At 30.6% G+C, this 23,429-nt stretch overlaps 1 protein-coding gene and 2 long non-coding RNA genes across 4 annotated transcripts; all 3 read right to left on the bottom strand.

Moving 5' to 3' along the window:
- Window positions 1–1,079: 1,079 nt before the first annotated feature.
- Window positions 1,080–2,916, bottom strand: LOC115711329 (uncharacterized). Of its 2 annotated transcripts, none has more exons than XR_009684656.1 (4): window positions 2,647–2,916; window positions 2,169–2,262; window positions 1,516–2,028; window positions 1,080–1,401 (listed from the first exon to the last, which is right to left on the bottom strand). It is a non-coding gene; the product is annotated as an uncharacterized LOC115711329 (long non-coding RNA). The 2 variants fall into 2 exon arrangements; XR_004010462.2 differs by having other exon boundaries at window positions 1,953–2,028.
- A 1,506-nt stretch (window positions 2,917–4,422) lies between these two features.
- On the bottom strand, window positions 4,423–6,331 carry LOC115723350 (peroxiredoxin-2F, mitochondrial). Its single transcript, XM_030652793.2, has 5 exons — window positions 6,002–6,331; window positions 5,816–5,845; window positions 5,340–5,498; window positions 5,091–5,185; window positions 4,423–4,748 (listed from the first exon to the last, which is right to left on the bottom strand). The coding sequence occupies exons 1-5, from the start codon at window positions 6,209–6,211 to the stop codon at window positions 4,643–4,645; spliced, it is 600 nt and encodes a 199-aa protein (XP_030508653.2). The 5' UTR covers window positions 6,212–6,331; the 3' UTR covers window positions 4,423–4,642.
- Window positions 6,332–18,458: 12,127 nt separating this feature from the next.
- LOC133030989 (uncharacterized) lies at window positions 18,459–19,547 on the bottom strand. The gene is made up of 2 exons (XR_009684541.1): window positions 19,077–19,547; window positions 18,459–18,987 (listed from the first exon to the last, which is right to left on the bottom strand). It is a non-coding gene; the product is annotated as an uncharacterized LOC133030989 (long non-coding RNA).
- Window positions 19,548–23,429: the final 3,882 nt, after the last annotated feature.

The raw sequence follows: 23,429 nt of genomic DNA, 5'->3' as shown, positions 1-23,429 counted from the left end.
AGAGGATCATTGATCAAATTAGGATTATAACAATGGATAACTAATGATGTGTCTATATGGTGGAACATATAGAGCATTCTATATAACTGAGAGTGCAATTCTAAGTTCTATGCGTGGATTCAACGAAGAATTAATAAGTTAGTGAATTTTAGTGCTAAATTCTTGATCTACTTATTGGAAGCTCGGTTATATAGACCCATGGTCCCCCCACTAGTTGAGATAATATTGCTTGTAAGACTCATGTAATTGGTTTTGATTAATCAATTATAATTCACGAATTAGACTATGTCTATTTGTGAAATTTTCACTAAGTAAGGGCGAAATTGTAAAGAAAGAGTTTATAGGGGCATATTTGTTAATTATGATACTTTGTATGGTTCAATTAATAAATATGATAAATGACAATATTATTTAATAATTATTTATAGTTATTAAATAGTTAGAATTGGCATTTAAATGATTGAATTAGGAAATTGGCATTTTTGAGAAAATCAGATACAAAAGTGGTAAAATTGCAAAATTGCAAAAATAAGGCCCAGTCCATCTAGCCTAGGGCCGGCCACTTATGTCATCTTTTTTAAATGATTTTTTTTATTATTTTAATGCCATATAATTCAAATCAAGCCCTAGAGGAATGCTATAAATAGATAGTGAAGGCTTCAGGAAAATTACACTTTCTGAATCAGAAAAAACTGAGCCTCCACTCTCTTCTCTAGCCGCCACTCTCTCTCTCTTTTCTTCCTCAATATTTCGAACCTCTCTTAGTGATTAGAGTAGTGCCCACACACATCAAGTGATACCTCAATCATAGTGAGGAAGATCGTGAAGAAAGATCATCAGCAAAGGAGATTCAGCATCAAAGATTCAGAGAAAGAGATCCAGGTTCAGATATTGATAATGCTCTGCTACAGAAAGGAATCAAGGGCTAGATATCTGAACGGAAGGAGTCATTATATTCCGCTGCACCCAATGTAAGGTTTCCTAAACTTTATATGTGTTTATTTCATCGTTTTAGAAAGTTCATATTTAGGATGTTAATAAACATACTTGTGAGTAGATCTAAGATCCTGGTAAAATAAATTCCAACAAAAATGAGACTTGGGATCTCCTTCTCCCACCTTTTCCAATCCCGCCAAGCAAAAGAATCTAACAAAAACTCATATAAGACAACTACGAAATTGGAAGACATGGGCCATACAAATGGTTTTTCGATAGCTTGTTTCTCACAAAATACATAGCAGTTTGAAAACACAAGCTTACAGCTAGATGAGACAGAATTTTGGTAATAACTTCAGGGAACATGTCTTGGGACAATAACGCCATTATCATCGACACGCGGGAGCAATCCAACTTTTGGCACCGAATACAGTTGAGCTCCGGTTGCAAGTTTTTGAACAGTGACTGCAATTGCAACATTGAACACACTGAGTAAGGCTAAAACAAAAAATTTAAATGATTTAAAGGATAAAAAAAACAAATCCTCTGTTTTTTGGATTTATAAAGCACCAAGATTACCTTAAGAGCACTTAAAAATATGGGAGCGCACCTACATGTTGGTATCTCAATAAATAAATAAGTCTAATTGAGCAAAGTAATTATATTATCTTATTCTAATTCATCAATGAGTCAAATAAACATCAATAGGGAGGGAGATATAAGAACAATAATAGGCATAAGCTAATGAATTCAAAAACAGAAGTCACCAATTTTTATACTTAGTGGATAATTAATCAGAGGAATACTTCAAATTATAAGGGAACCTAATATATGACAACGAGGCTTTGAAGCATAGGATCAGTGGTGACAGAAATAAAAGCCAATCCTGTATTATAAACCATATACATTAAATATAAATTTAAATAATATAAAGCTCATAAATTTTGGATAGTCATATGTAGAAAGAGAACAGATAAGTCATAAAAATTTGAAAAGAACAAAAGAGAAAAGCATACCTTGAATTGAGAAGAATACTAAGTTAAACCAAAACTTCCAGCAAATTTAGGCAAGAGTTTGAAATTGAATGTGTGCCTGCTAGTTAGAAGTACAATGAGATAACATTAGTATGATAATTTTAATTGTATATATTGAATAACTAACAAGGGCAAACCAACAATCAGACCATGTAATGAGAAACAGAAGATATATCCAAAGCTATAAGAAAATGGTACCTATAAATTGAGAAGTCTCTAGGTAATTTCTTCTAGTGAACAAACAGCTGCTCATATCTATCTCTCCTTTCACAACACCAAGATTAAATCGAACCTTATTTTCAAAAAGTTTAAGTGTTGATTATCCAATAGTATTTTGTTAAGCATAAAAAATGTTAACATAAATAGGTGCATCCTACTATTGAAGAAATGCTAATAAAGAGCTTTCCCTTTCGATGAGTACCAAATCAATAAAAAGAGTGAAGAATTTACTCTCCATATATAGGCAAAACCAAATAATATGAGCTTAATTTTATACCTGATCATATCGGAGCCAGTACTTTCAAACAATTATAAAACCCTTAAAAAAATTCTTAGTTGAAATCTTCAAACAATTATTTAGAACAGTTGAAATTCTTTCAAAAATAAAATTGTTAACTAAATTACAAGGCGAACCAAACTTAGAAATTTAGTGGGATAAGAAAAAATAATACCTTACTATTGGGATGTGGCAGAGCTCCACCTCCACTGTTACTCTTCAAGTCTTGCTTTCTCCTTCATGAAAATCATAATATAAAATTTAGTCTCAAGATTTTCAAATATATCAAGATTGTTTCAGATATACCTTAAAAGAACACCACAAAATAGACTAAAGAACACCACAAAATTAAGTACCTTTTAAACTTAGAGTAAAAATACAGGACATATCACATGATGCAAAAATAGACTAAAGAACACCATAAAATTAAGTACCTTTTAAACCTAGATTAATTAAAGAAAGTAGAACAATCCTAAATTCTTTGAATGGGATTTTAGTCATGAAGAAGATGTAATAAATACAAATTAGTATTACACATGTAATCTTTATTTACCAAATCATCAATAAATAAAAATGACATCTATTATGAGTTGAAAATTAGGTGTACGTATTACAGCCGAAAATGCTTTTACTTCACAATAATAATTATACTTCCACCATAGACTATGATATTACAATCCTCTTTAGCACCTCAAAACCATACCTCGTAGTAATGAACCCGAGTTAGTTCGACAACCCAAAGGCTATACTTGAACAGAATTCCTCTTACAAAAATGTCGATAGAGAGATCAAGTACACCAAAAAATTAAGTACCTTGATATACCTTAGAAGAACACCACAAAATAGACTAAAGAACACCACAATATATTATGATCATGCATTTTCTCAGAATTTACTCTTTTTTTTTTACTTCAGTATGTCCCATAATCAATTAGAACATAAATGAAATTAATAAACAAAATATTAAACCGAAACCAAAATAGAAATACGGTTTAAACCCATTCTCACCCAAACTGCCTCCGCATATTGAAGGTGTCGTTTGTGAAGCCAATGGGGATGAACACCAGTTATGAAACATAACCATTAAAAGTTACAATATTTATAACAAACCAAATCTTCCAACTAAATTATAGAGAAAAATTAGTATTATAAATTTTTCACACACACCTCAAAACCATGGACGTGGTCCTTTTGGGAAGAAGAGGGTTTTGACTTTTTTCTTTGGCAGTGCTAAATCTTCATCATGAGCTTCTGTTTTTTGGGAAGAAGAGGGTTGTCTTCTGTTTTGCGACACTGGTTGAGTGTGACCAATTTGCTAAGTGAGATTGATACATAAATGCTTAATAGAAAGGGAAATTGCAGAATGGGAGTTGGGAGATAATGGAATTAGAATAGATTGCTACTTACTGCAATTGGCAAAAATCATAATCATTGTTGATACAAATTACAAACCCTTTTGAGATTACATTCTTTCTTCTAGAAATTCATAGGCTGGATCAATAAAAGTCTAATTTAATTTTAGTGGAGATCGATATACCGGAGTGCAGAGCCATAGCTGCTTTTGGTTGATCGTAAACCAAAGTGAGAGAATTGGATTTGATAATTTGGGGATATACAATTTGTTAGAGAGATATGTGGATGATTTTTTTTTTTTAAATTTTAAAAAAAAAGATTGTTTAATTTTTTAGGTTTAATTATTGGGTTTATTTGTTAACGGGAATCGTTAAATTTAACAGAATATTCTTAAGGTATATTCTGTTAAACCAAGAAACCAAGATATGTATTTTTTCTTGCACATTTTGTGTAATTATATTGTTTTTATTGTACACCAATAAAAAAAAACCCAAAAAAAAAAATTCAATATTCGTTCTAAGAATATTCAAGTTCATCAAAATATGTTGCTTTAAATTAATAAAAGAACAACTATATTCTGTCCTCAAGAGGAAGAGTTAGTTCTGATAAAACCAAAGAATTTCATTGCATCTGCATGATACAAAATAAGTAACTAGCCAACTTAATTCACATTCACAAGGTTAATGACCCCATTGGCCATTATGTTATTACTTTCTTTTTCATTTTTGAAGAAAACAAACGAGGAAGCTCCTGAATCTGACATATGTGTTTTTACATTACATGAAAATCCTCGAGAGCACAAAAGTAAAAGGTAAGAACAGGTCTAGATTTGTCCCAAAATAACATCCCCACCAGAAACCTTGAAGTCAGAGGGTGCTTCCTCTACATTAAGAGACTTAATCTTCCCATCAACCACATATGCCGACCATCTACATATTGACATAGTTAACCGAATCACATGAGAATGAAACCAAGAAGTGTGGCGTACTTCCAGCCAAACAAGCTAATTGTTTATCCAAAAAGTACAAATTTGAAATATGAGTTGCTAATCAACAAAGCAAATGAAATATAAAGACCAAGCTACCTCTGGAATTTAGAGAAAAACAACTTGTCACAACGCAAATGAGTCGAAAAATAAAGTAAACTAATTGAGCCAAAGAAAAGAGCTATCAAGTGTATCTGTCTATGGACAATGCTAATAATAACATCCCACACTGAAAGATTTTAATCGTTTTTTACTTTGAACAAAGAAAGAAATCCAAAATATGTACCTTTGAGAGCGAGGCCCAAGCAATGCAACAGAGAGATCTTTATCTAATTCCAAGGCCTTGTGGAATTTCCCATTGAAATCCCCATAAAACTCAATCTGCAATGGCAGATAATTGGGTTGTGCTAAGATATTCGGCTGACTATATAATGCTAATTGAGCATGAATTTGGTCAAACTAAGAAAATTTAGCATAGAAGCATTATAGGTAAACAAATGTCACAAGGGGACTCAAGTGTTCACAAATGACTTACAGCATCTTTGGCTTCAAGTTTCTCTGCCCAGCCATTTAAAGCAAACGGGTCATTCACAGCTACACAAATTACAGAATCAATTCCTTTAGCCTTAAACTTGTCAATGTTGTTCTTGTAACTGGGCACATGTTGCTGAGAACAAACTCCAGTATATGCACCCTGGAATGTGATAAATGCTAAGTCTGGTAAATTGAATTTGAAACATTAACATTAAATGAGATCTTCTCAAACTTAAATACCTATTAATCATACACAAAACAAAATACTATTCCTAATAATCATAGCAGAAAATCCAATATTGAGAGTACTCAACTAAACCCAAGGAAATGGAAGCTATGTGAATGTATGTAACACTGATCAAATGGAAAAATGCCCATATGGGTGACTTTCATATTCCTAAAGTAAGAAGAATGAACTAAATTAACAGCATAGTATTTCCAATAATAGAAGTAATAAAAGTGTTGAGAGTAACTTACAGGGAGCCCAAAGATGACAACTTTCTTGTCCTAAATCAAACAACAAATTCCGCCCAAAAGAAAAAAAAAAAAAATCAGAATTTTGAGTATTATATATATCAAACAAATTAAAATTCACAAAGGGTAAAAAATAAACGAAAGAGTGTATGTAACATTGTAGCTGAAGAAATAGAACCCAGAAATGACCTTAAAGATATCTTTAAGAGGAGTAGTTGAGAACTTGGTGGAGACACCTTCGTCCCAGCTGCGAGCTTTCTGGAGGGAAACATCTGGTGCGGCCGAGACTATGTCAGTCCCAACTGAAAGCGATGCATAGGACCTAAGTCCGGTTGAGAGAGCTCCCACCATTGATCTCATTCCCGAGTAAGAGCTTCGCTTCAGAACCATAGACGCCATGGCTGTGACTCAAACTCGCTGAGTCGGTTCGGTTGATTGAAAGTTTCTGCTTCTGTTCCCAATTTCTTTGAAAGAGAGAAACAATGGAGAGAGATTGGCTAACGATTGGCCCACATTTAGCCCATGGAGGTGATTTACATGGGCTGGGCCGCAATATATTTTTTCTGGTTTTTCACAAAAATACTCCTTTTTTATTTTCATTTTTATTGTCATTATTTTTTTAGAAGTTTCAAAATTACAAAAATATTATGTTTTAAAAGAAAAAACAACTAAAAAATAATTATATAACAACAACATGAAAACAACTATAAAACAATAAAAGACATGTACAAAGCAACAGAAAAATAACAAGACATTGACCTTATTGCAATATGTAAGACAATATCAACTCTCAACATTTTTTGTATTACGAAATTCTTTTTTTTACTTAATTTTGACAACTTGACTATTGTTTTGTACTTGTACTTTTTTTTTCCATGAAATATGTTTGTTACAAATTCATACTTTTAACTCTTATTTTATTTTATTTTTTGGTCTTCCTTTTTGAGTTAGTGACTAGCTAAAATGACAATTCTTTTTTGAAATTAAATGAATTGTTACACATTAATAATAGAAATAATAAAATCTTATAATTTTAAAATGGAGTTTTTAATATAAAAATATATATATAACTAAATGAAAAAAAAAAAAAATTATGATTTTTAAATATTTTTTTAGTTTTATTTTATTTTAATTTTATTTAATTAAAATTATTACATTTGGACCAATAAAAAATTGACACGTAATATTTTATTTGGGTTTAATGGATCAGTTAGAAAGAGGGACCAACAGACATAGAGAAAGCGTGGCCTTAGGGTCTATTATTGCCAATTTTTAAAGTTGGCGACTAATTTGCGTCAACCTTAAGTTTTTGGAGACTTTTTCCGTAATTATCTATTTTATTTATAATTATTAAATAAATAAAAAATTAATATTTAAATAAATAGATTAGATAAATGGTATATTTGGAAAAAGATAAAATTATTTCATTAAAATAAATAAAATGGCAAAACTTAAAGTCCTTGGGCCATAAGGTGATTTTGGCCTGGGCTTTTATTTAGAGTTCATTAATTTTTTTTTTTATATATAGCATATGACAAAGCTTTGATTGCCAAGTTTGTGGTGAGATACTAAAAATCCTAAGTGAATAAAAAAAAAAAAAATTCTCCTCTATAGAATTCAAACTCTTAAGAAATCTGCCCTATAATGTCTTGAGTACCAACCCACTCTATTTAAGGTAGTACTTAGATCTCTGTGAAAGACTATACATTTTGTCATTGTTTGAGTAAAGGAAGTAATCCAAGTTCATTGTTTACTGCCATCTGATGAGAATCATGAGGTTCCATCTTAAAATTAATTGGTGATAAGTGGAGTAGCTCATGTTCTTATATATGACTCAATACTTTTACATTTAATCCATGTGGGATAATGTTCTCCAATATTCTCCCTCAAGATGGTGGCTATTTTTGCTCACCAATCTTGAATTACCTTATCACAAGTCAAGCGTCTTTGTACCATCTGAATCTCGTGCGGCTGGCTAAACATCTGGATAGGTGTGGATCAAAAGCCCGCTAAGTATATGGCACTGATACCATGATGAGAATTATGGGGTTCTATCTCAAAACTAATTGGTAATAAGTGAAGTAGCCCATGTTCTTATATATAGCTCAATACTTTTACATTTAATCCATGTGGGATAATGTTCTCCAATACCATCTATGTAAGGAATCCTAAACTATATATGTGTTATATGTCGTTTTATGAAATTTATATTTTAGGATGTTAGATTATTTATGTAATAATCAAACATACATGTTAGTAAATTAAGATCCTAGTAAAACATGTTCCAACAGGGGCAGCGACAGCAAGACAAGGGTTGCACGCCCCTTTGGGAAAACCCACGCCCCCTCCCCACCCCCCTTAAATGTCAACAGAACTCCTTGAGCTCAAGAGAGCCTTCATGCACGGGAGCCAAAACGCCAAACAAGAACCACCGATAACCAACCAAAAAAGGGAGACAACGAGACATCCCAAGCTCCGCCCTCCATCAAAGACTGTCCATCATCAAAACTAAACCACCAGACCGTGACTAGAGGGGAGGAAAGATCGAAACCACCACCACTAACCCCTAATCATCCACTAAGAACCCAAATGTTGACAGCCACTGCCTCTTCCAACACCAACCCTTGCCAAGACCAGAAGTTGTTGGGTTTTATGCCCTAAATAAAACTCATTTCATATAATTAGATTTACTTATTAATAAAGATCAGAAATAACATTTTATGTTGTATAGTTCACATGATTTATTTCATGATTATAAGTATATAATGTATGAATTTTTTTTAAGTCCAGAACATATGAGTTTGTTAAAGATTATAGTGTTGTCAGCACAGTGGAATATAATCTTTATTATATGTTCAAAAGTTGATTCCCTGATTTGTCAGAACACTGGATTTAGACTGACATGGTATAATCAGCGATAGGTATTCTTACACCTTGGAAAAGTGTTATGTCCTTTCCAGGACATTGGCAAAGTTTACCAGTATTGGATGTATGGAGTATACATCGGAAGGGACCGATATTGAACTTTGATTAGATATGTTAAAATTTACCGTAATATCTATTCAATTCAATATCATCTGTTGATCCTAGATCACATGATCGAAATCCTAATATGGTTAGGTTCAATCTCAAGAGTGTTATTCGTGTTCTTTGATTTGTTAAGTTAAGCCTACTTTTGGGTCAGGGTGATACTTACATTTTGGGAACACGGTAGTGCAATTGAGTGGGAGCGCTAACATAAATATGGAATCTATAGCTTCTATTTGGCAAATAGAAGTAAAGGATGATTTTCTTCGAGCTTAACCAAACGAAGATAAATGGTGGAGATCTCATTTCACTTAGGTGAAATATCATTTATACAGGGTTAAGTGTTTTAAGGATAAAATACATTGTAGGGTGTTACGGTAATTTAATCCCTGTACAGTGTAAATCATCTATATAGAGGATCATTGATCACATTAGGGTTATAACAATGGATAACTAATGACGTGTCTATATCGTGGAACATATAGAGCATTTCTATATGACTGAGAGTGCAATTCCAAGTTCTAAGTGTGGATTCAATGAGGAATTAATAAGTTAGGGAATTTACTTGGTAAATTCGGTTCGACTTATTGGAAGCTCGGTTATATAGACCCATGGTCCCCATACTATAGTTGAGACCATACTGCTTGTAAGACTCAGTTAATTGATTTTAATTAATCAATTATAATTCTAAAAGTTAGACTATGTCTACTTTATGAATTCTCACAGTTTAAGGATGAAATCGTAAAGAAAGGGTTTCTAGGTTTAATTATTAATTAAGAGACTTTGCATGTCTAATTAATAATTATTTTAAATGACAATATTATTTAATAATCTATTTTAGTTATTAAATAATTAGTTTTGGCATTTAAATGATTAGAATTGGAAAAATGACATTTTTGGAGAAATTGAAATAAAATTGAGGAAACTGCAAAATCCAAGTGAGGCCCATATCACCCTATGGCCGGCACCTCTTTGTGTGTTTCCCAATTATTATTTTCAATTTTAATTGCCATGTAATTGCTAATCAAAGCCTAGGAAAAATAGGAAAGTGGTGGATCACACTAAATAAGGCAGTTAATTGATTACACAGTAATTAAGAAAACTGTTTTATTTGGAAAGTTGTGCTCTCCCTTCTCCCTATATAAAGCAAGCTTGTTCTCTTCTCTTGCATATCAGATAAGCTATAAGCCACGAAATTCAAGAGAGAAAATGAGAGAAAATTTCGAAATCCTTGTGAGATGAGTAGTGCCCACACACATCAAGTGGTATCTCAATCATAGTATGGAAGACTATGGAAATTCTACATCAAAGAAGGAGAAAAGAAGATCCAGGTTCAGATCTTGGTGATGCTCTGCTACAGAAAGGAATCAAGGGCTAGAGATCTGAACGGAAGGAGTCATATTATTCCGCTGCACCCACTGTAAGGTTTTCTAACTTTATATGTGTTTATTTTCATTGTTTTAGAATTCATATTAGGTTGTTAATCCAACATACTTGTTAGTAAATCTAGATCCTGGTAAAATAATTTCCAACAGAAGCAACCATAGATCCCAAACAAGAACTAGCAGAAAACTTTGCCAAAGCCGAAAACACCTCTCGGTTATGCGTGAATCCCTAGAACGATCGACCACCAACCAACTTATATTGCCACTTCACAACACCCAAGTGAGCATCAGCTCCTCTCGGTCAGGGCAAGGTCGGCAACGACCTCCCTAGCTGAAAATGACACAAAGAACAGGAAAAAAACCTTCAAGGGTAAGGCAAAGAAAATCATCTCGAGAGAGAGTAGTTGCAGTGAATTATTTAAATTACTACAAAAGAGATTGGAATTTTTTGCTCTCATTTTTATTGAATATGTGAGGTGACATTTTAATTCATGTGTCTTATTTTTATGTCGTAAATATTCTAATAATTATTGACCCATTATAACTAAATAATTTCTTCCTTAATAAATTTAGACAGCAACAAAAGAAAGGGACCCCAACTACTGTTTTTTTCTTCAGACGTAGGCTACTTTTATTTTATTATTTAGAATAAAAAGAATATTTAGACATCCCACACCTCATTTAATGTTGTAAATTAAATAGATTATATATGAGTTACGAAAGTTTAAAAAAAGAGAAATTTACAACTCATGACTAAAATGTAAAGTATTTTACATTTTTACTTTTGTTCCGTATCTTCTTCTTTTGTACACTTCATTATTTTCATCATTACTTTTTAAACTTTCATTAATTACATTTTTACGATTTGGACTTACATGCATATTTTTGTCTATAACTCTCTTCCACTCTTTATTTCCTTGTTCATTTTCTATATACATTTTCTCTCTCAACACAATTATCTTCTACAATCAGGTCACATCAACTTCTTTTTCACCTTTTTTATTTTTTTTTTTAAAAATCACTTTTTGTAGTTAGTATACACCCATTTCACATACAGGTGTTTACAACCTATAGTTGTAACTAGTTCTAGGTTATCTTCCCCTTTTCTTACTTTTTTTTTTTTTTTCAAAAAGGCTAATAAAAAAAACTCTAAAGTTGTTCTTGTTATGGGTAAAAAATCTCTTTTAACCTTCGAAGCTAATTGTAATTGAGGAATGAAGCCTTCTTATTTTTGAAAATATTTTTTTTCGTGAGAAGGTTGAATCTCAAATGACTAAGCACCATAAAAAGCATATAGAAGTGGCGGCCCTATCCTATTTTAGTATTATATAGTTGATTTTTTTTTATATTATTATTTTTATTTATAGTTTATAAAATATAAATTTATATGCTCAAAAATGATTTGAGTCTAACTGATTGTATTTGAAATATCACATTAAATTTATTTGCATCCACACGCATTAAAAAATTTATTAAGCTAATTCAATAGTACTCATCTTTCAGCTCCCACTCCCACTTGAAAAAAAAAAACACTTGTCACGATCTAAGACACAAAGAATCTCCATTATAGTTGTTTTTAAGTGTTTTTTTTTTTCTAGATTATTTGTGTGTTGTTTTAGTTTTTTTTCTAGTTGACTCAATGTATTGATGCTTAATTATTTAAATTCCATATTAAATTCAGGTTATTATTCATTATTTATACATGGAGATTTAGTTATTCAACGAAGATCAAATTGAGTATATGTTTATTTGTCATGGTATAAGTGATTTGTAGTTGTTTTCGTTTTATTCAGATAAATTTTATGTTGTTCTTACGCTTTTTTTAGGTTGTCAACAAAATATATTGATATTTAAAACAGTGTTATTGTCTAGTTGTTTTTTAATTGTACTTGAGTTGTCCAAAAAAGATAAACAAAATGAGTATATATTTAGTTTTTTAGATATATTTTGGAGTAGTTATCTAGTTATTTTGTAAGTGATTTTTAGTTGTTGTGCAATTATATTGATGTATATTTTAATTTATTTTTTATATTTTTTTTGTTGTATCATGGTGTTGTATAAGTAATTTGTCATTGTTTTTGATTTATTGAGATTGATATTTAGTTAATTTACATATTAAAGTAGTGTTGTTGTCTAGTTGTTTCTCAGTTGTAATTGAGTTGTCCAAAAGAGATAATAAATAGTCTTATAATTATGAGTATATATTTAGTTTTTCAGACATATTTGAGAGGTTGTCCAAATGTTTTGTTGTTATTTTGATGTATATTTTAGTTTATTTTTTATACTTTTTTGGTTGTGTTTGTATATGTGATTTGTAGTTATTTCTGTTAAAATTAATTTTATGTTGTTCTTACGTTTTTTTTAGGTTGTCAAACAATATTAAAACTAATATCAAATTATATTTTTGTTTGACCAATAAAATATTATTTTATATTGACTAACTAATAATATTATTTTTAGATTAAAATTTTATTATTTAATTTTTAAAAATAGTATTATCTTCTTTCCTATTTTTTTATAATGTGCCGTAAAATTATTTTTCCTACAAAATTATTTCAAATAAAAATATACCACATTCATTTTATTAAATTTTAGATAAAGTTATTTTTTTTTTTAGAAATTAATGTATTTTTAGATATGTATTTTTGAGCATTTAACACAACTCTAACTAGCTTATTACTAATCCCTAGCAATTCAAGTTGATAAAAAATATTCCAATTCAAAATTTTAAATCAAATTATACCAAATGAGTATATGTTTAGTTTTTGTTGGGTACATATATTTTTGAGTAATTAATGTATAATTCTTTTGTACTTTGTAGTTGTGTTTTATTTTTAAGATTATTTGTGTGTTGTTTTTATTTAATTTTTAGTTGACGCAATGTGTTCATGCCTAACTAATTTTTATATTAAAATAAAATTGTTATCATGTTGTTTATTTATTGTTATTAAGTTATTTGACCAAGAGAAAAATAAGTATATGTTTAGCTTTTTATGGCTACATATATTATTGAGTTGGTATAAATGTGTTTTGTGGTTACTTTTAAATGCATTTTATACCTTAGTGGTATTTTTTATTTTCTTAGAATCATTTTCATGCTTATGTAATTTGCATATTGAAATGGAGTTGTTACGCCGTTTTTTTTTACTATTATTTAGTTGTTTAATTAAGAGAAATGATATGTATACATACTTTTTTATAATATTTGTGTGTTGTTTTTATTTTATTTTTTAAGTTTACGCAAGTATTGATGTCCAATTAATTTTCATATTAATATAAAATTGTTATTGTGTTGTTTATTCGTTGCTATTAGGCTGTTTAACAAAGAGAAAAATGAGTATATATTTATTTTTTTAATGTGTAGATATATTTTAGACTTGGTGTACAAGTATTATGTACTTGTTTTTAAATTTATTTTATAGATTATTTGTGTGTTTTTTTTCTTAGATCTGATGCAATTCATTGAGTTGTTTTCATGCCTATTTAACTTGCATATTATAGTATACAGTTGTTTATTTGTTGTTATTTAGTTATTCAATCAAATAAAAATGTATATATATACATGTTTATTTTATTCTATACATTAGTGGTATTTTTTACTTTTTTAAAGTTATTTTTATGCCTATATAATTTGCATATTGTAGTGGAGTTTATGCAGTTATTTTTTGTTGTTATTTAGTTGTTTAACTAAGAGAAATAAATGTATATATATATATATGTTTTTTTATTTGTGTGTTGTTTTAATTTTATTTTTTAAGTTGACGTAAGTGTTGATGCTCAATTAATTATTATATTAAAATAGAATTGTTATCGTGTTGTTTATTTGTTGCTATTAAGTTATTTTAGTATTGTATTTTTTGAGATTTTTGTCTTATAAATTTATTTTTGTTTGCATAATATGATAAACTTTAATTGATTTATATATTATGGTTAAGTTGTTTTCTAGTTGTTTTTGTGTTGTTTTTTAGTTGTTTTGTGCTGAGAAACGTTGAAATTCACTTTGTCCGAATTCGCCACGTGGCAACCACTGCTGCGTTCTGACGCTACAGTTTGTGAGCGTCAGACAACTCTGAAGGCTTTGTCCCTCACTCGCGTGTGAGTCTCACTCGCCCACATAGCCACATGTGTGTCACACTTCTCCTTGCGCATTTGGGGAAGTTTTTCTACCGTATTTTTGTAAATAACAAACTTTAGAAATAGTATATTTGAAATTAATAAACAATATAAATGTTTATTTTTGCTTGTAGTAGTATAAATGTTTATTTAAAGTAATATTAACCTAAAATAGAAAAAATCCCTTAAAAAAACCTGTTCCGGCTAACTTATAATTATCAACTAAATAATGTTCCATAACTACTAAATTATAATCTCATAATAGAGTTTTTATCATTAGATTTGCAGAGTATTAGGTGAAACTCTCTTTTACACCCTCTTCTTAATTGAGTAATATATATTTAACATTCTAAATTATGTTTAAAGATAATTATAATTATACTCTCATTTAACTTTATTAATGATAATTAAAATTTATCTTATTTAGTTATTTGTTTTTATAAAAAATAATAACTAATTAATAGTGTGATTCTATTTATTTGTTTGTTTATTTTTCAGACAACAAAAAAATATAATTGTTTATTAAAAAATTGTTCTTTTCAACAATGAAATATTCTTTTATTTTTTATATAATAAATATTGGCTATTTACTTAATAAGATATGGAGAAATAATTTTTTATATATTTTTTTGCTTCGTATCATTCTCTTAAATTTTTTTCATTTTTCTTTTTTTTTTTGCTTTTTTTACATTCCCTTAAATTGTTTACTTACAATCCTCAAATTTTTCTCTAACTCAAATATGTATATATATGTTAAATCAATTAGTTTTTTCCCATAAAAAGAAAAAGTTTGTTTACTTAAAAAATAAAACAAACATGAAAGAAAAAATAATTTAAAAAATAATGAAAAAAGAAAACTGGTGCAAAATTTGTTGGAAAAAAAGAGAGAGAATTTTTTTCATTTTTTATACCATAAAATATTACATATTTATTATAAAAAAAAAAAAAATAAGAGAAAGATGCATAGTGTACCATAGTGGTACATACTATTTAGTGAAAAAATAAAAGAAATTAATAAAATAGTCTAAAAAAAATAAATAATTAAATGAGATCATATATTTTAATTATCGATGAAAAAAAAATTGTAACTATATTTAAACATAGTTTAGATAGTTACACATGTTGCTCAATCATAAAAAAAAAGTGCATAAGAGAGGAGAAACTTACAAAAAATACTAAAATTTTTATTAATTTTTACAGAAGTACTAAAATTTTTGTTAATTTTTACAAAAATATTGCCACACGGAAATTTTTTAAAAAATAGTGTTTTTATAAAACAACAGTGGAACACAAAACAGAACAACTAAAAAATAATCGTAAAATAACAGTGAAAACTTAACACAGTACACGGTATAAAATTTACACAGTATTTTTTTTAAAAAATATCTTTAAGAAAAAATACAGTATTTTTAAAAAGAATTCTGATCTAGGGTATAAAAGTAAAAAAGTTGAAAATTGTAATATGTGGTGTAATTATCTCTCAGAAAATGCAATATAGAGTGTCCTTAGCACTTGTCATTGGAGAAATACTATGTTTAGTATGATTTAGTATTAAAAAAAAAAACTAAATGATGTTCTAAATGAAGTAAGGAAGCATGAAATTGACTCACTTATGACACAAAGTTAAATAGTTTATACAATTATTTTAAATTTTCCAAAAGGGCATGTAAATTCCTCAATTTTTTTTTAATTTTTATTATTTGTAATGGACAATACATAAGACCCTCTTTTCTAAATTTGTCTGATATTTTATTTAATTTTATAATAAGATTTTAATAATTGCTCAACCTATCACACAAAAAGAGTCTAATTATATCATCAAAGTAGAATTTTGACTTGTAATTCATTGTATATATAGGAAACACTGAACTTCAAGCATGTAATCAAATGTGGACCCCTAAGTTTAATTTATATATTATTGAAAAATATATATAAAGTACATCATTAAAGCATTGGTATATTTTCTATCTATTTTTTACATGTAAAATAATTTTTTAGTCTATTTTTTATGATCGCACACATCGTAATTTTTTTAAGATTATTTATAAATTTTTAGAAAATTTTAAATAATTTACAGTGTTGAAATAAAAATCTAAACAGATGCAAAAAAATAGTGTAACAAATATTTGAATAGCATTATAAACTATTCATATTTTTTAAAACAATATTACAAGTAGTTCTAATTAATTAATACATATACAATTACAAAAAAAATAAGAATATACCAATATAACTATTTTAGACGTACTCTATATTATAAAATTTGTAAGTACTTTAGAAATATAATGAATACTATTTGACTAGTTATCCACAAAGATTTGAACCTTTTTCCTAACTGATTGGTTTTGTAATGAATGAAAATGCATGGCTATGTCTTCATATTGCATTAATTATTATTAATATCTAAATGTATAAGCCACTACCAAAAAAAAAAAAAGGTTCAAATCACTTTGATTGGACATATATAGTGTGATATGAAATGAAGGCACTATCTAGCTATTATGGAGGGAGAATTGGGTATTTTTCTTTCATCTTTGGATTGGATTGGAATGGAGTGTTGAGAGTTCCAATTCAAATGATGCAATCATCTAATTAAACTTTGCAGGTACCATAGCCAATCAACCACTTATTTGATCACTTTGGCCCTTGAATTTTCAAGATATTAACTAGCTTATCTCTATGTGTGTGGCCACCAAAAGATTCATTTTGCTCTCTCTATATATGGGGCTTCAATAATTCACTCTTTAATGGCCTTGAGAACTAGATTTGAAAAAAGAAAAAAAAAACATATCAAAGCAAAATATTCTTTTGGCCCGTATGACTTTTTTTTTTTCATTATATAAGAAAGAAGGATAGTGTGGAAGAAAACACTACTTAAACTTTACTTTGGTGATTGAGCTACAAAATGATTGAAGAAACTCTTCATTTTATTGCCAATAATGTGTTTTAAATGAGATTTGATCTAAGTCTAATTAGAACCTCATTTCTCACATGGGGGGCACTTAAAAGAGCTCATATAATGCCTCCATTAATTAGTTTGAAAACATTTCTACTTTTTTGTTAACTCAATAAAGACATTGAATGGTGTATGTTTGGTTCTCCCTTCTTTAATTTTCTCAAAGCTTTTCAACTAATTTTAGCTTGAAAAACTTGCACTATAACAGACATATTGAATAAGTTATATTGGTTGGTAGGTTTTTTCATCACTATTACTTAGCCATATATTTGTTGAGAGTGAAGTTGAAAAGTTTTAATGTTAGAAAAATAAATGAACATAGATATAACTATAAGCCATAGAGGAGTGATGAAATCATGTTGTGTCTAGAAAGAGCTTGAAGAAGACTCTGAAAATGAAAGCAAAAGCCTGCTGGAAAGTGAAATCTCAGTTGATAATAGATTGATGGTTTTGTTGAGCACTTTAACAAAAAATTTACATAAATATATAAATATATATATAAAGATTCTGTTTTGAGTGTATACTTAGGAAAAAATTTCATTTGGTGTAAACAAAAATTAATATCTTTGTTGTTATGCTCAATTGCCCAATCTGAGATATGCAACCAAACTTTAGAGTTCTTGAATGAGTACTTTATAGTTTTGTGACTATATCATTTAAAGAATAAAATGAAAGAACTCTTTTTTTTCTTTTTTTTTTCTTATTTTTTTTTTCTTATGGTTAAGGTAGTTAAATCTTAGGTAAAATGCTATGTGTATGTAAAATAAATTGTAAGTTATGACTTTTCTATCAAATCCACCAATTCTGAAAAGAATATTTCATGGCCCCATAAAAAAATTCTGTCTTTGGTTTGTTTTTTTTGTTATTTTTCTACATGCATGAATCAAACACTTATACATTAAATTGATCTTTTCCTTTTTTTCTTCTTAAAAATTTTCTTTTAATCATCCATAATCCAAAGTAGTGTTTTAAGGTCAAAGAGATCCTTCATTAGAAATAGGTCAAAGAAAGAGAATTGATGATCATCAAGATTTTTTAAAAGTTGAAGCTGGCAATGATGGAAGCTCTCCAACGGTTTTAGAATCCAAAGAACCAAACAATAGCATAATAAACTTTATTTTATTTATTATATATATATTTTTCAAGTTTAACTGTCACATCTACATAGTTCCTTACTCTTTATCCTTTGAATAATATAATAGTAATAATAATAATAGAGCCAAAACCTTTTCTCCCAAGCTGGAGATCCAACACAACTAATCTCAACTTTTGCATCTTATTACATGGTTTTAATTCAACCAAAAATTAAAGAAAAGGGTTCCTCTCTGTTGGATAAATTCCCATACTATTGTCCCATAAATAAAGTTACAAGGAAAATAAATTAGATCTATTTACAAAGCCTCAACAGACCATTATAACTCATAGAGTTGTCGGTTCTGTTGTCATAGGCCTAGATCTTTATTTCTCTTTACAATATGAAGAAGCAAACAAAATATCTCAAGACTCTAACAAACTTTCAGCTTTACAAGGAAAATATCACAACAGAATATATCTATTTCTCAGCTCAAACACAACACAGCCAGCAACAAACAATATTATAAATATGAGGTTCAACCTTCTCATTTAAAGAAGAGAACCATTTCGGCCCAGCAGAAAAATAAAGGCAGTAGCCTTGTGTTTCCTTTGTAATCAACCTCAGAAACAAGAAAAGAAAAATAGAGAGTTAGTGAGAGATATTGTAAGGAAAATCAAGAGAAATAAAGTGAAGGAAAAGAGAGATTACCTGCTAGCTTTTGTGGCATGGAATCTCCATAACTTGTAACCGGTTTTTTGAGATTCATAGTGAGATTCAAGCAACTTTGAGGGTCGCTTGACGGAGACGTACCTCTGATTTAGAGGGAACTCCGAAATCAATTGTTGTGGTGTTTTTATTCTTTTTCCTTTGCTGGTTTTTTATTTTTCGTTGGTATTTCTATGGCTGGTTTTTTGTTCTTAGTCTTTGCAGGTTTTAAAATCTAGAACAAGAGAAAGAGGAGATAAGCTTGGGTGTCTCGGCTGGGTTTTATTTCTGCAGCAAGAAGGTTGAAGGGAAGGAGAAGAGGAAGCTCGGCTGGGTTGTTGTTGCTGCAACAAGAAGAAAGAAAGGAAGAAGGTGCTTTCGGCTGGGCAGTAGGAGAAGGAGGAGAAGAAGCTTGCTAGGGTTTTGCTTGCTGTTCAAAGAAAGGAGAAGAAAGAGAGAAGAGGAGTGAAGGAGGTCAGTGAAAGTGGAAAAAATGGCAGTTTTCATAGAAAGAGAAAAGATTGGTTTTATATTGCAATTAAATGCAATAGGGTTTTGAAAAGTAGATCCGAAATTCAAAAGGCATATTCAAGCTAAGAGAAAGGCATATTCTCTTTGGATCCGCACAAAGAGAAAAAGACAGCCTTTGCCCCTATTTTTTTGACTGTTAGTGTTGTGCAGGGCAGCGGGATCGCCGTGATTTCCTACAAAGGGTATCAAACAGCCTCGGGGAAGCAAGAAGATTGAACAACACCTGGAAACAACATCAAGAAACAAGCAAGATCATCAAAACATTGAAGAAGCAAAATCTGAAATTATCAAGAAAAGGAAAACTCTAACCTAAACTTTGTCTTGTTACATTCTTACTTTTATTATCTTGTTATAACAATTAAACATGAGTAATATTAGAGTAGATGTTGACAAGTTTGATGGATCGGGGGACTATAGGATTTGGAGGAAGAAGATTGTAGCTCTTCTTGCTCATAACAAATTACTTAGGGTTCTTAAGTGAACCCATAGAATGGCCGTAAAATACTTCTAAATCTACACAAGAAGAACTTTCGAAACTCTATCGGTTTAATCATTTTTAACTTGTCTGATGCTATTATCGTGTTAGTTGATAAAGAAGATACACCAAAGAAAATATGGAAAAAGCTTGAAGATCAGCTTCAAAAGAAATCTTTAATCAACAAGATCTTTCTTAAAGAAAGGATCTTTGGTTTCAAGATGAGCACTAGCCAAAGACTCTCGATGAAAACCTAGATGAATTTCTAAGGTTACATATTGAATTGGCTAATTCTGGTGAAAATGAGGCTTTAAGTGATGAGAACCAAGCCATCATCATCTTAAACTCATTACCCGAATCCTACAAAGAAGTGAAGAATGCCATTAAATATGGTAGGACGTAAATTACTTTAGAAGAAGTAATTTCACTTTGAAGTCAAAAGACTTGGAGATCAAGAATGAGAAGCATGGAGGTTCTAATGGAGAAGTAAACTTCAGGAGAGGGAGACCCAATCAAAGAAAACCTGGACACTACAAAAGTAAAAGTCACAGCAGAGATCACCACAAAGGAAAGAGTCACAACAAGGGAAGATCAAACTCAAAAGAACCAAATGATCCTACGGGATGTTACAACTGTGGCAAGCCAGGGCATTTCAAGAGAGATTGTTATTTTCTAAACAAAGGCAAACCAAATAAATATAAAGGACAGGGAGAAAATTCTAACTCTAAACCTAATTTTCATAAAAATAACCAAGCTAATTATGGTGATGGTTATGAGAGTGTTGATAAGTGGTGAAGTATACATTGTTGCATCATCTTTTAAAGATGATTGGATTTTAGATTCAGTGTTGTACTTTTCATATGACTAATGACAAGAGTTATATGTTTGATTATAAAGGGAATCTAAAGGAGGAAAAGTAATCCTTGGAAACAATCGACTTGTGAGATTAAAGGCTCCTGGATCTATCGCATTTAAAATGTATGATGGGATAGTAAGAACCCTAACAAAGAAGTGAGGTATGTGCCTAATCTTTCTAGAAATTTAATTTCTATTAAGTGTGCTTTGATGATTTGGGTGTTGTGAGTAAGGTAGAAAAGGTGTCATATGAAGCTTAGTAGAGGAGCATTAACAATCATGAAAGGAATCAAAAATGGTGGACTTTACTACCTACAAGGCTCTCCTATTTCAAGTCAGAACATTACAACTCACAACGACAAAGAAGAAGAGATAGCCTACTCTATGGCAATGTAAGATTGTGGCATATAAGTTGAGCGAGGCTTGCAACTCATGAGTGAGCAACAACCTGTTGGGTAAGGATAAAGTGAGTAAACTAGACTTTTGTGAACATTGCATACTTGGAAAGCATCACAAACATTAAAGTTCACAACAGTACTCACAACTCTAAAAGAATACTTCGAGTATGTACATTCCGATTTATGGGGTCCGTAAAAAATTAGCACTCATGGTGGTTGTTCTTATTTTTTATCTATAGTAGATGATTATTCTAGAAAAGTATGGATATATCTACTTAAGAATAAAAATGATGCTTTTACAAAATTCAAACATTGGAAATTATTGGTTGAGAACTTAACTAATGAAAAGTTGAAAACTTTAAGAACTGATAATGGTTTGGAATTTTGTAACAATGAATTTGACCTCTATTGTAAAGAAAATGGTTTGGCAAATGGCTGACATAGAATGCAAGGAGGATTACACCTCAAAGAAACGGGGTGGCCGAAAGAATGAACCGCACCATACTAAACAAAGTAAGGTGTATGCTACTTCGGTCAGATTATCTCAAGGGTTTTGGGGAGAAGCCGCTCGATGTGCCAGCTCACCTAATAAATAAGCCCATCAAGAGCAATTCGAAGGTAAAACTCCCGAGGAGAAATGGTCGTGTAAACCTCCAAACCTTTCTCATTTGAAAGTTTTTGGATGTGCGGCTTATGCACATCAAAGCATAGGAAAACTTGAACCTAGTGGCTTTAAAGTGTGTTTTCTTAGTGGTACCCCGGCGGTAAAAGGGCATAGACTTTGGGTAAAGGAAAAAGGGGGATTTAAAACTATGAATAGTAAGAGATGTTATATTCCAAGAAAATATTTTTCCTTGTTTACCTAATGAAAAGTCTAGTGCAAAAGAATGGAAGATACTAACCCCGCAGTACAAACCTAGAAGTTAAAACTCGGGTTCTAATCAAAGTGGAACAAAATGAAGACACACCTAGAATGGTTCGTGGAACCTAACCAAAGCCAAGCAGCCCCATTAACAATGGTCAAGGGGGAGGAACCGATGCTCAACAAGAGATCGTGGGATGAAGGCACCGAAGAGGACCTTACAAACTATCAGGACAAGGACGATCTAAGAGGACTCCAAAGCCTAATCAGAAATTCAGCTACAACATTTGGAGTGAAGAATTGGCTTATGCTCTTCTAACAGATTTGGAAATGGATGATATGGAACCCAAGACTTATAGTGAGGCAAAGAAATGGAAAGAATTCTAAGGAGTGGAATAAGGCCATGGATGATGAGATGGGATCTCTCAAGAAGAATAAGACTTGGGTTGTGGTACCAAAACCCGAGGGTAAAAGCATTGTGTCTTGTAAGTGGTTGTTCAAGCACAAGGAAGGAAGATCTAAAGGTGAGCCTATAAGGTTCAAGGCTAGGCTAGTGGCTAAAGGTTTCACACAAAAGGAAGGTATTGACTTCAATGAGATTTTCTCTCCGTGGTGAAGTATAAAACGATTAGAGTGGTCCTAAGTTTAGCTACTCGTTGACATGGAGATAGATCGTGATGGATGTTACCACCGCCTTTCTCCATGGGGAATTGGAAGAAGAAATATACATGACCCAACCGAAGGGTATGTAGAGAAGGGAAAACCTAACCATGTTTGTAAACCGGTTAAGTCCTTGTATGGACTCAAGCAATCCCCTAGGGCAAGGAATAAAAGGTTTGACACCTTTATGATGAAACAAGGTTTCTCAAGGAGTTACTATGACGCATGTTTCTATCACAAAGGAACTGACATCAACACGGCCATCTACTTGTTACTTTATGTATATGACATGCTTATCATAAGCAAGGAAAGATCTCAAGTGGATGAGATGAAGTTAAGCAACTCAAGGCCGAGTTTGAGATGAAAGACTTGGGGATAGCATCTAAGATACCGGGTATCACTATAAAGAGGGACAGTAAAGTCATGGGCAAGTTATTCTTCGACGCAAGAGGACTACATTCAAAAGATTATAGAGAAGTTTTCAATGAAAGATTCAAAGAAAACTTCTCAGCCAATAACTAGCCAAGACACTTTGACAAAGGAACAATGTCCTAAGACTCGAAGCAGTAGAAGGA

This window comes from Cannabis sativa, chromosome 9 (assembly GCF_029168945.1).
Source record: "Cannabis sativa cultivar Pink pepper isolate KNU-18-1 chromosome 9, ASM2916894v1, whole genome shotgun sequence".
Classification (NCBI taxonomy): domain Eukaryota; kingdom Viridiplantae; phylum Streptophyta; class Magnoliopsida; order Rosales; family Cannabaceae; genus Cannabis; species Cannabis sativa.
Note: the sequence above shows the minus strand (reverse complement) of the source record. Positions and strands in the feature narration are given on the sequence as shown.

Excerpts from the sequence above, each read along its gene's own strand:
- LOC115723350 (XM_030652793.2), bottom strand. The coding sequence starts at position 6,211 with ATGGCGTCTATGGTTCTGAAGCGAAGCTCTTACTCGGGAATGAGATCA. Across the intron at positions 5,846-6,001 it reads CTCTTAAAGATATCTTTAAG|GACAAGAAAGTTGTCATCTT; the intron begins GTCATTTCTGGG and ends TGTTTGATTTAG. Across the intron at positions 4,749-5,090 it reads CTTGGGCCTCGCTCTCAAAG|ATGGTCGGCATATGTGGTTG; the intron begins GTACATATTTTG and ends GTCAATATGTAG.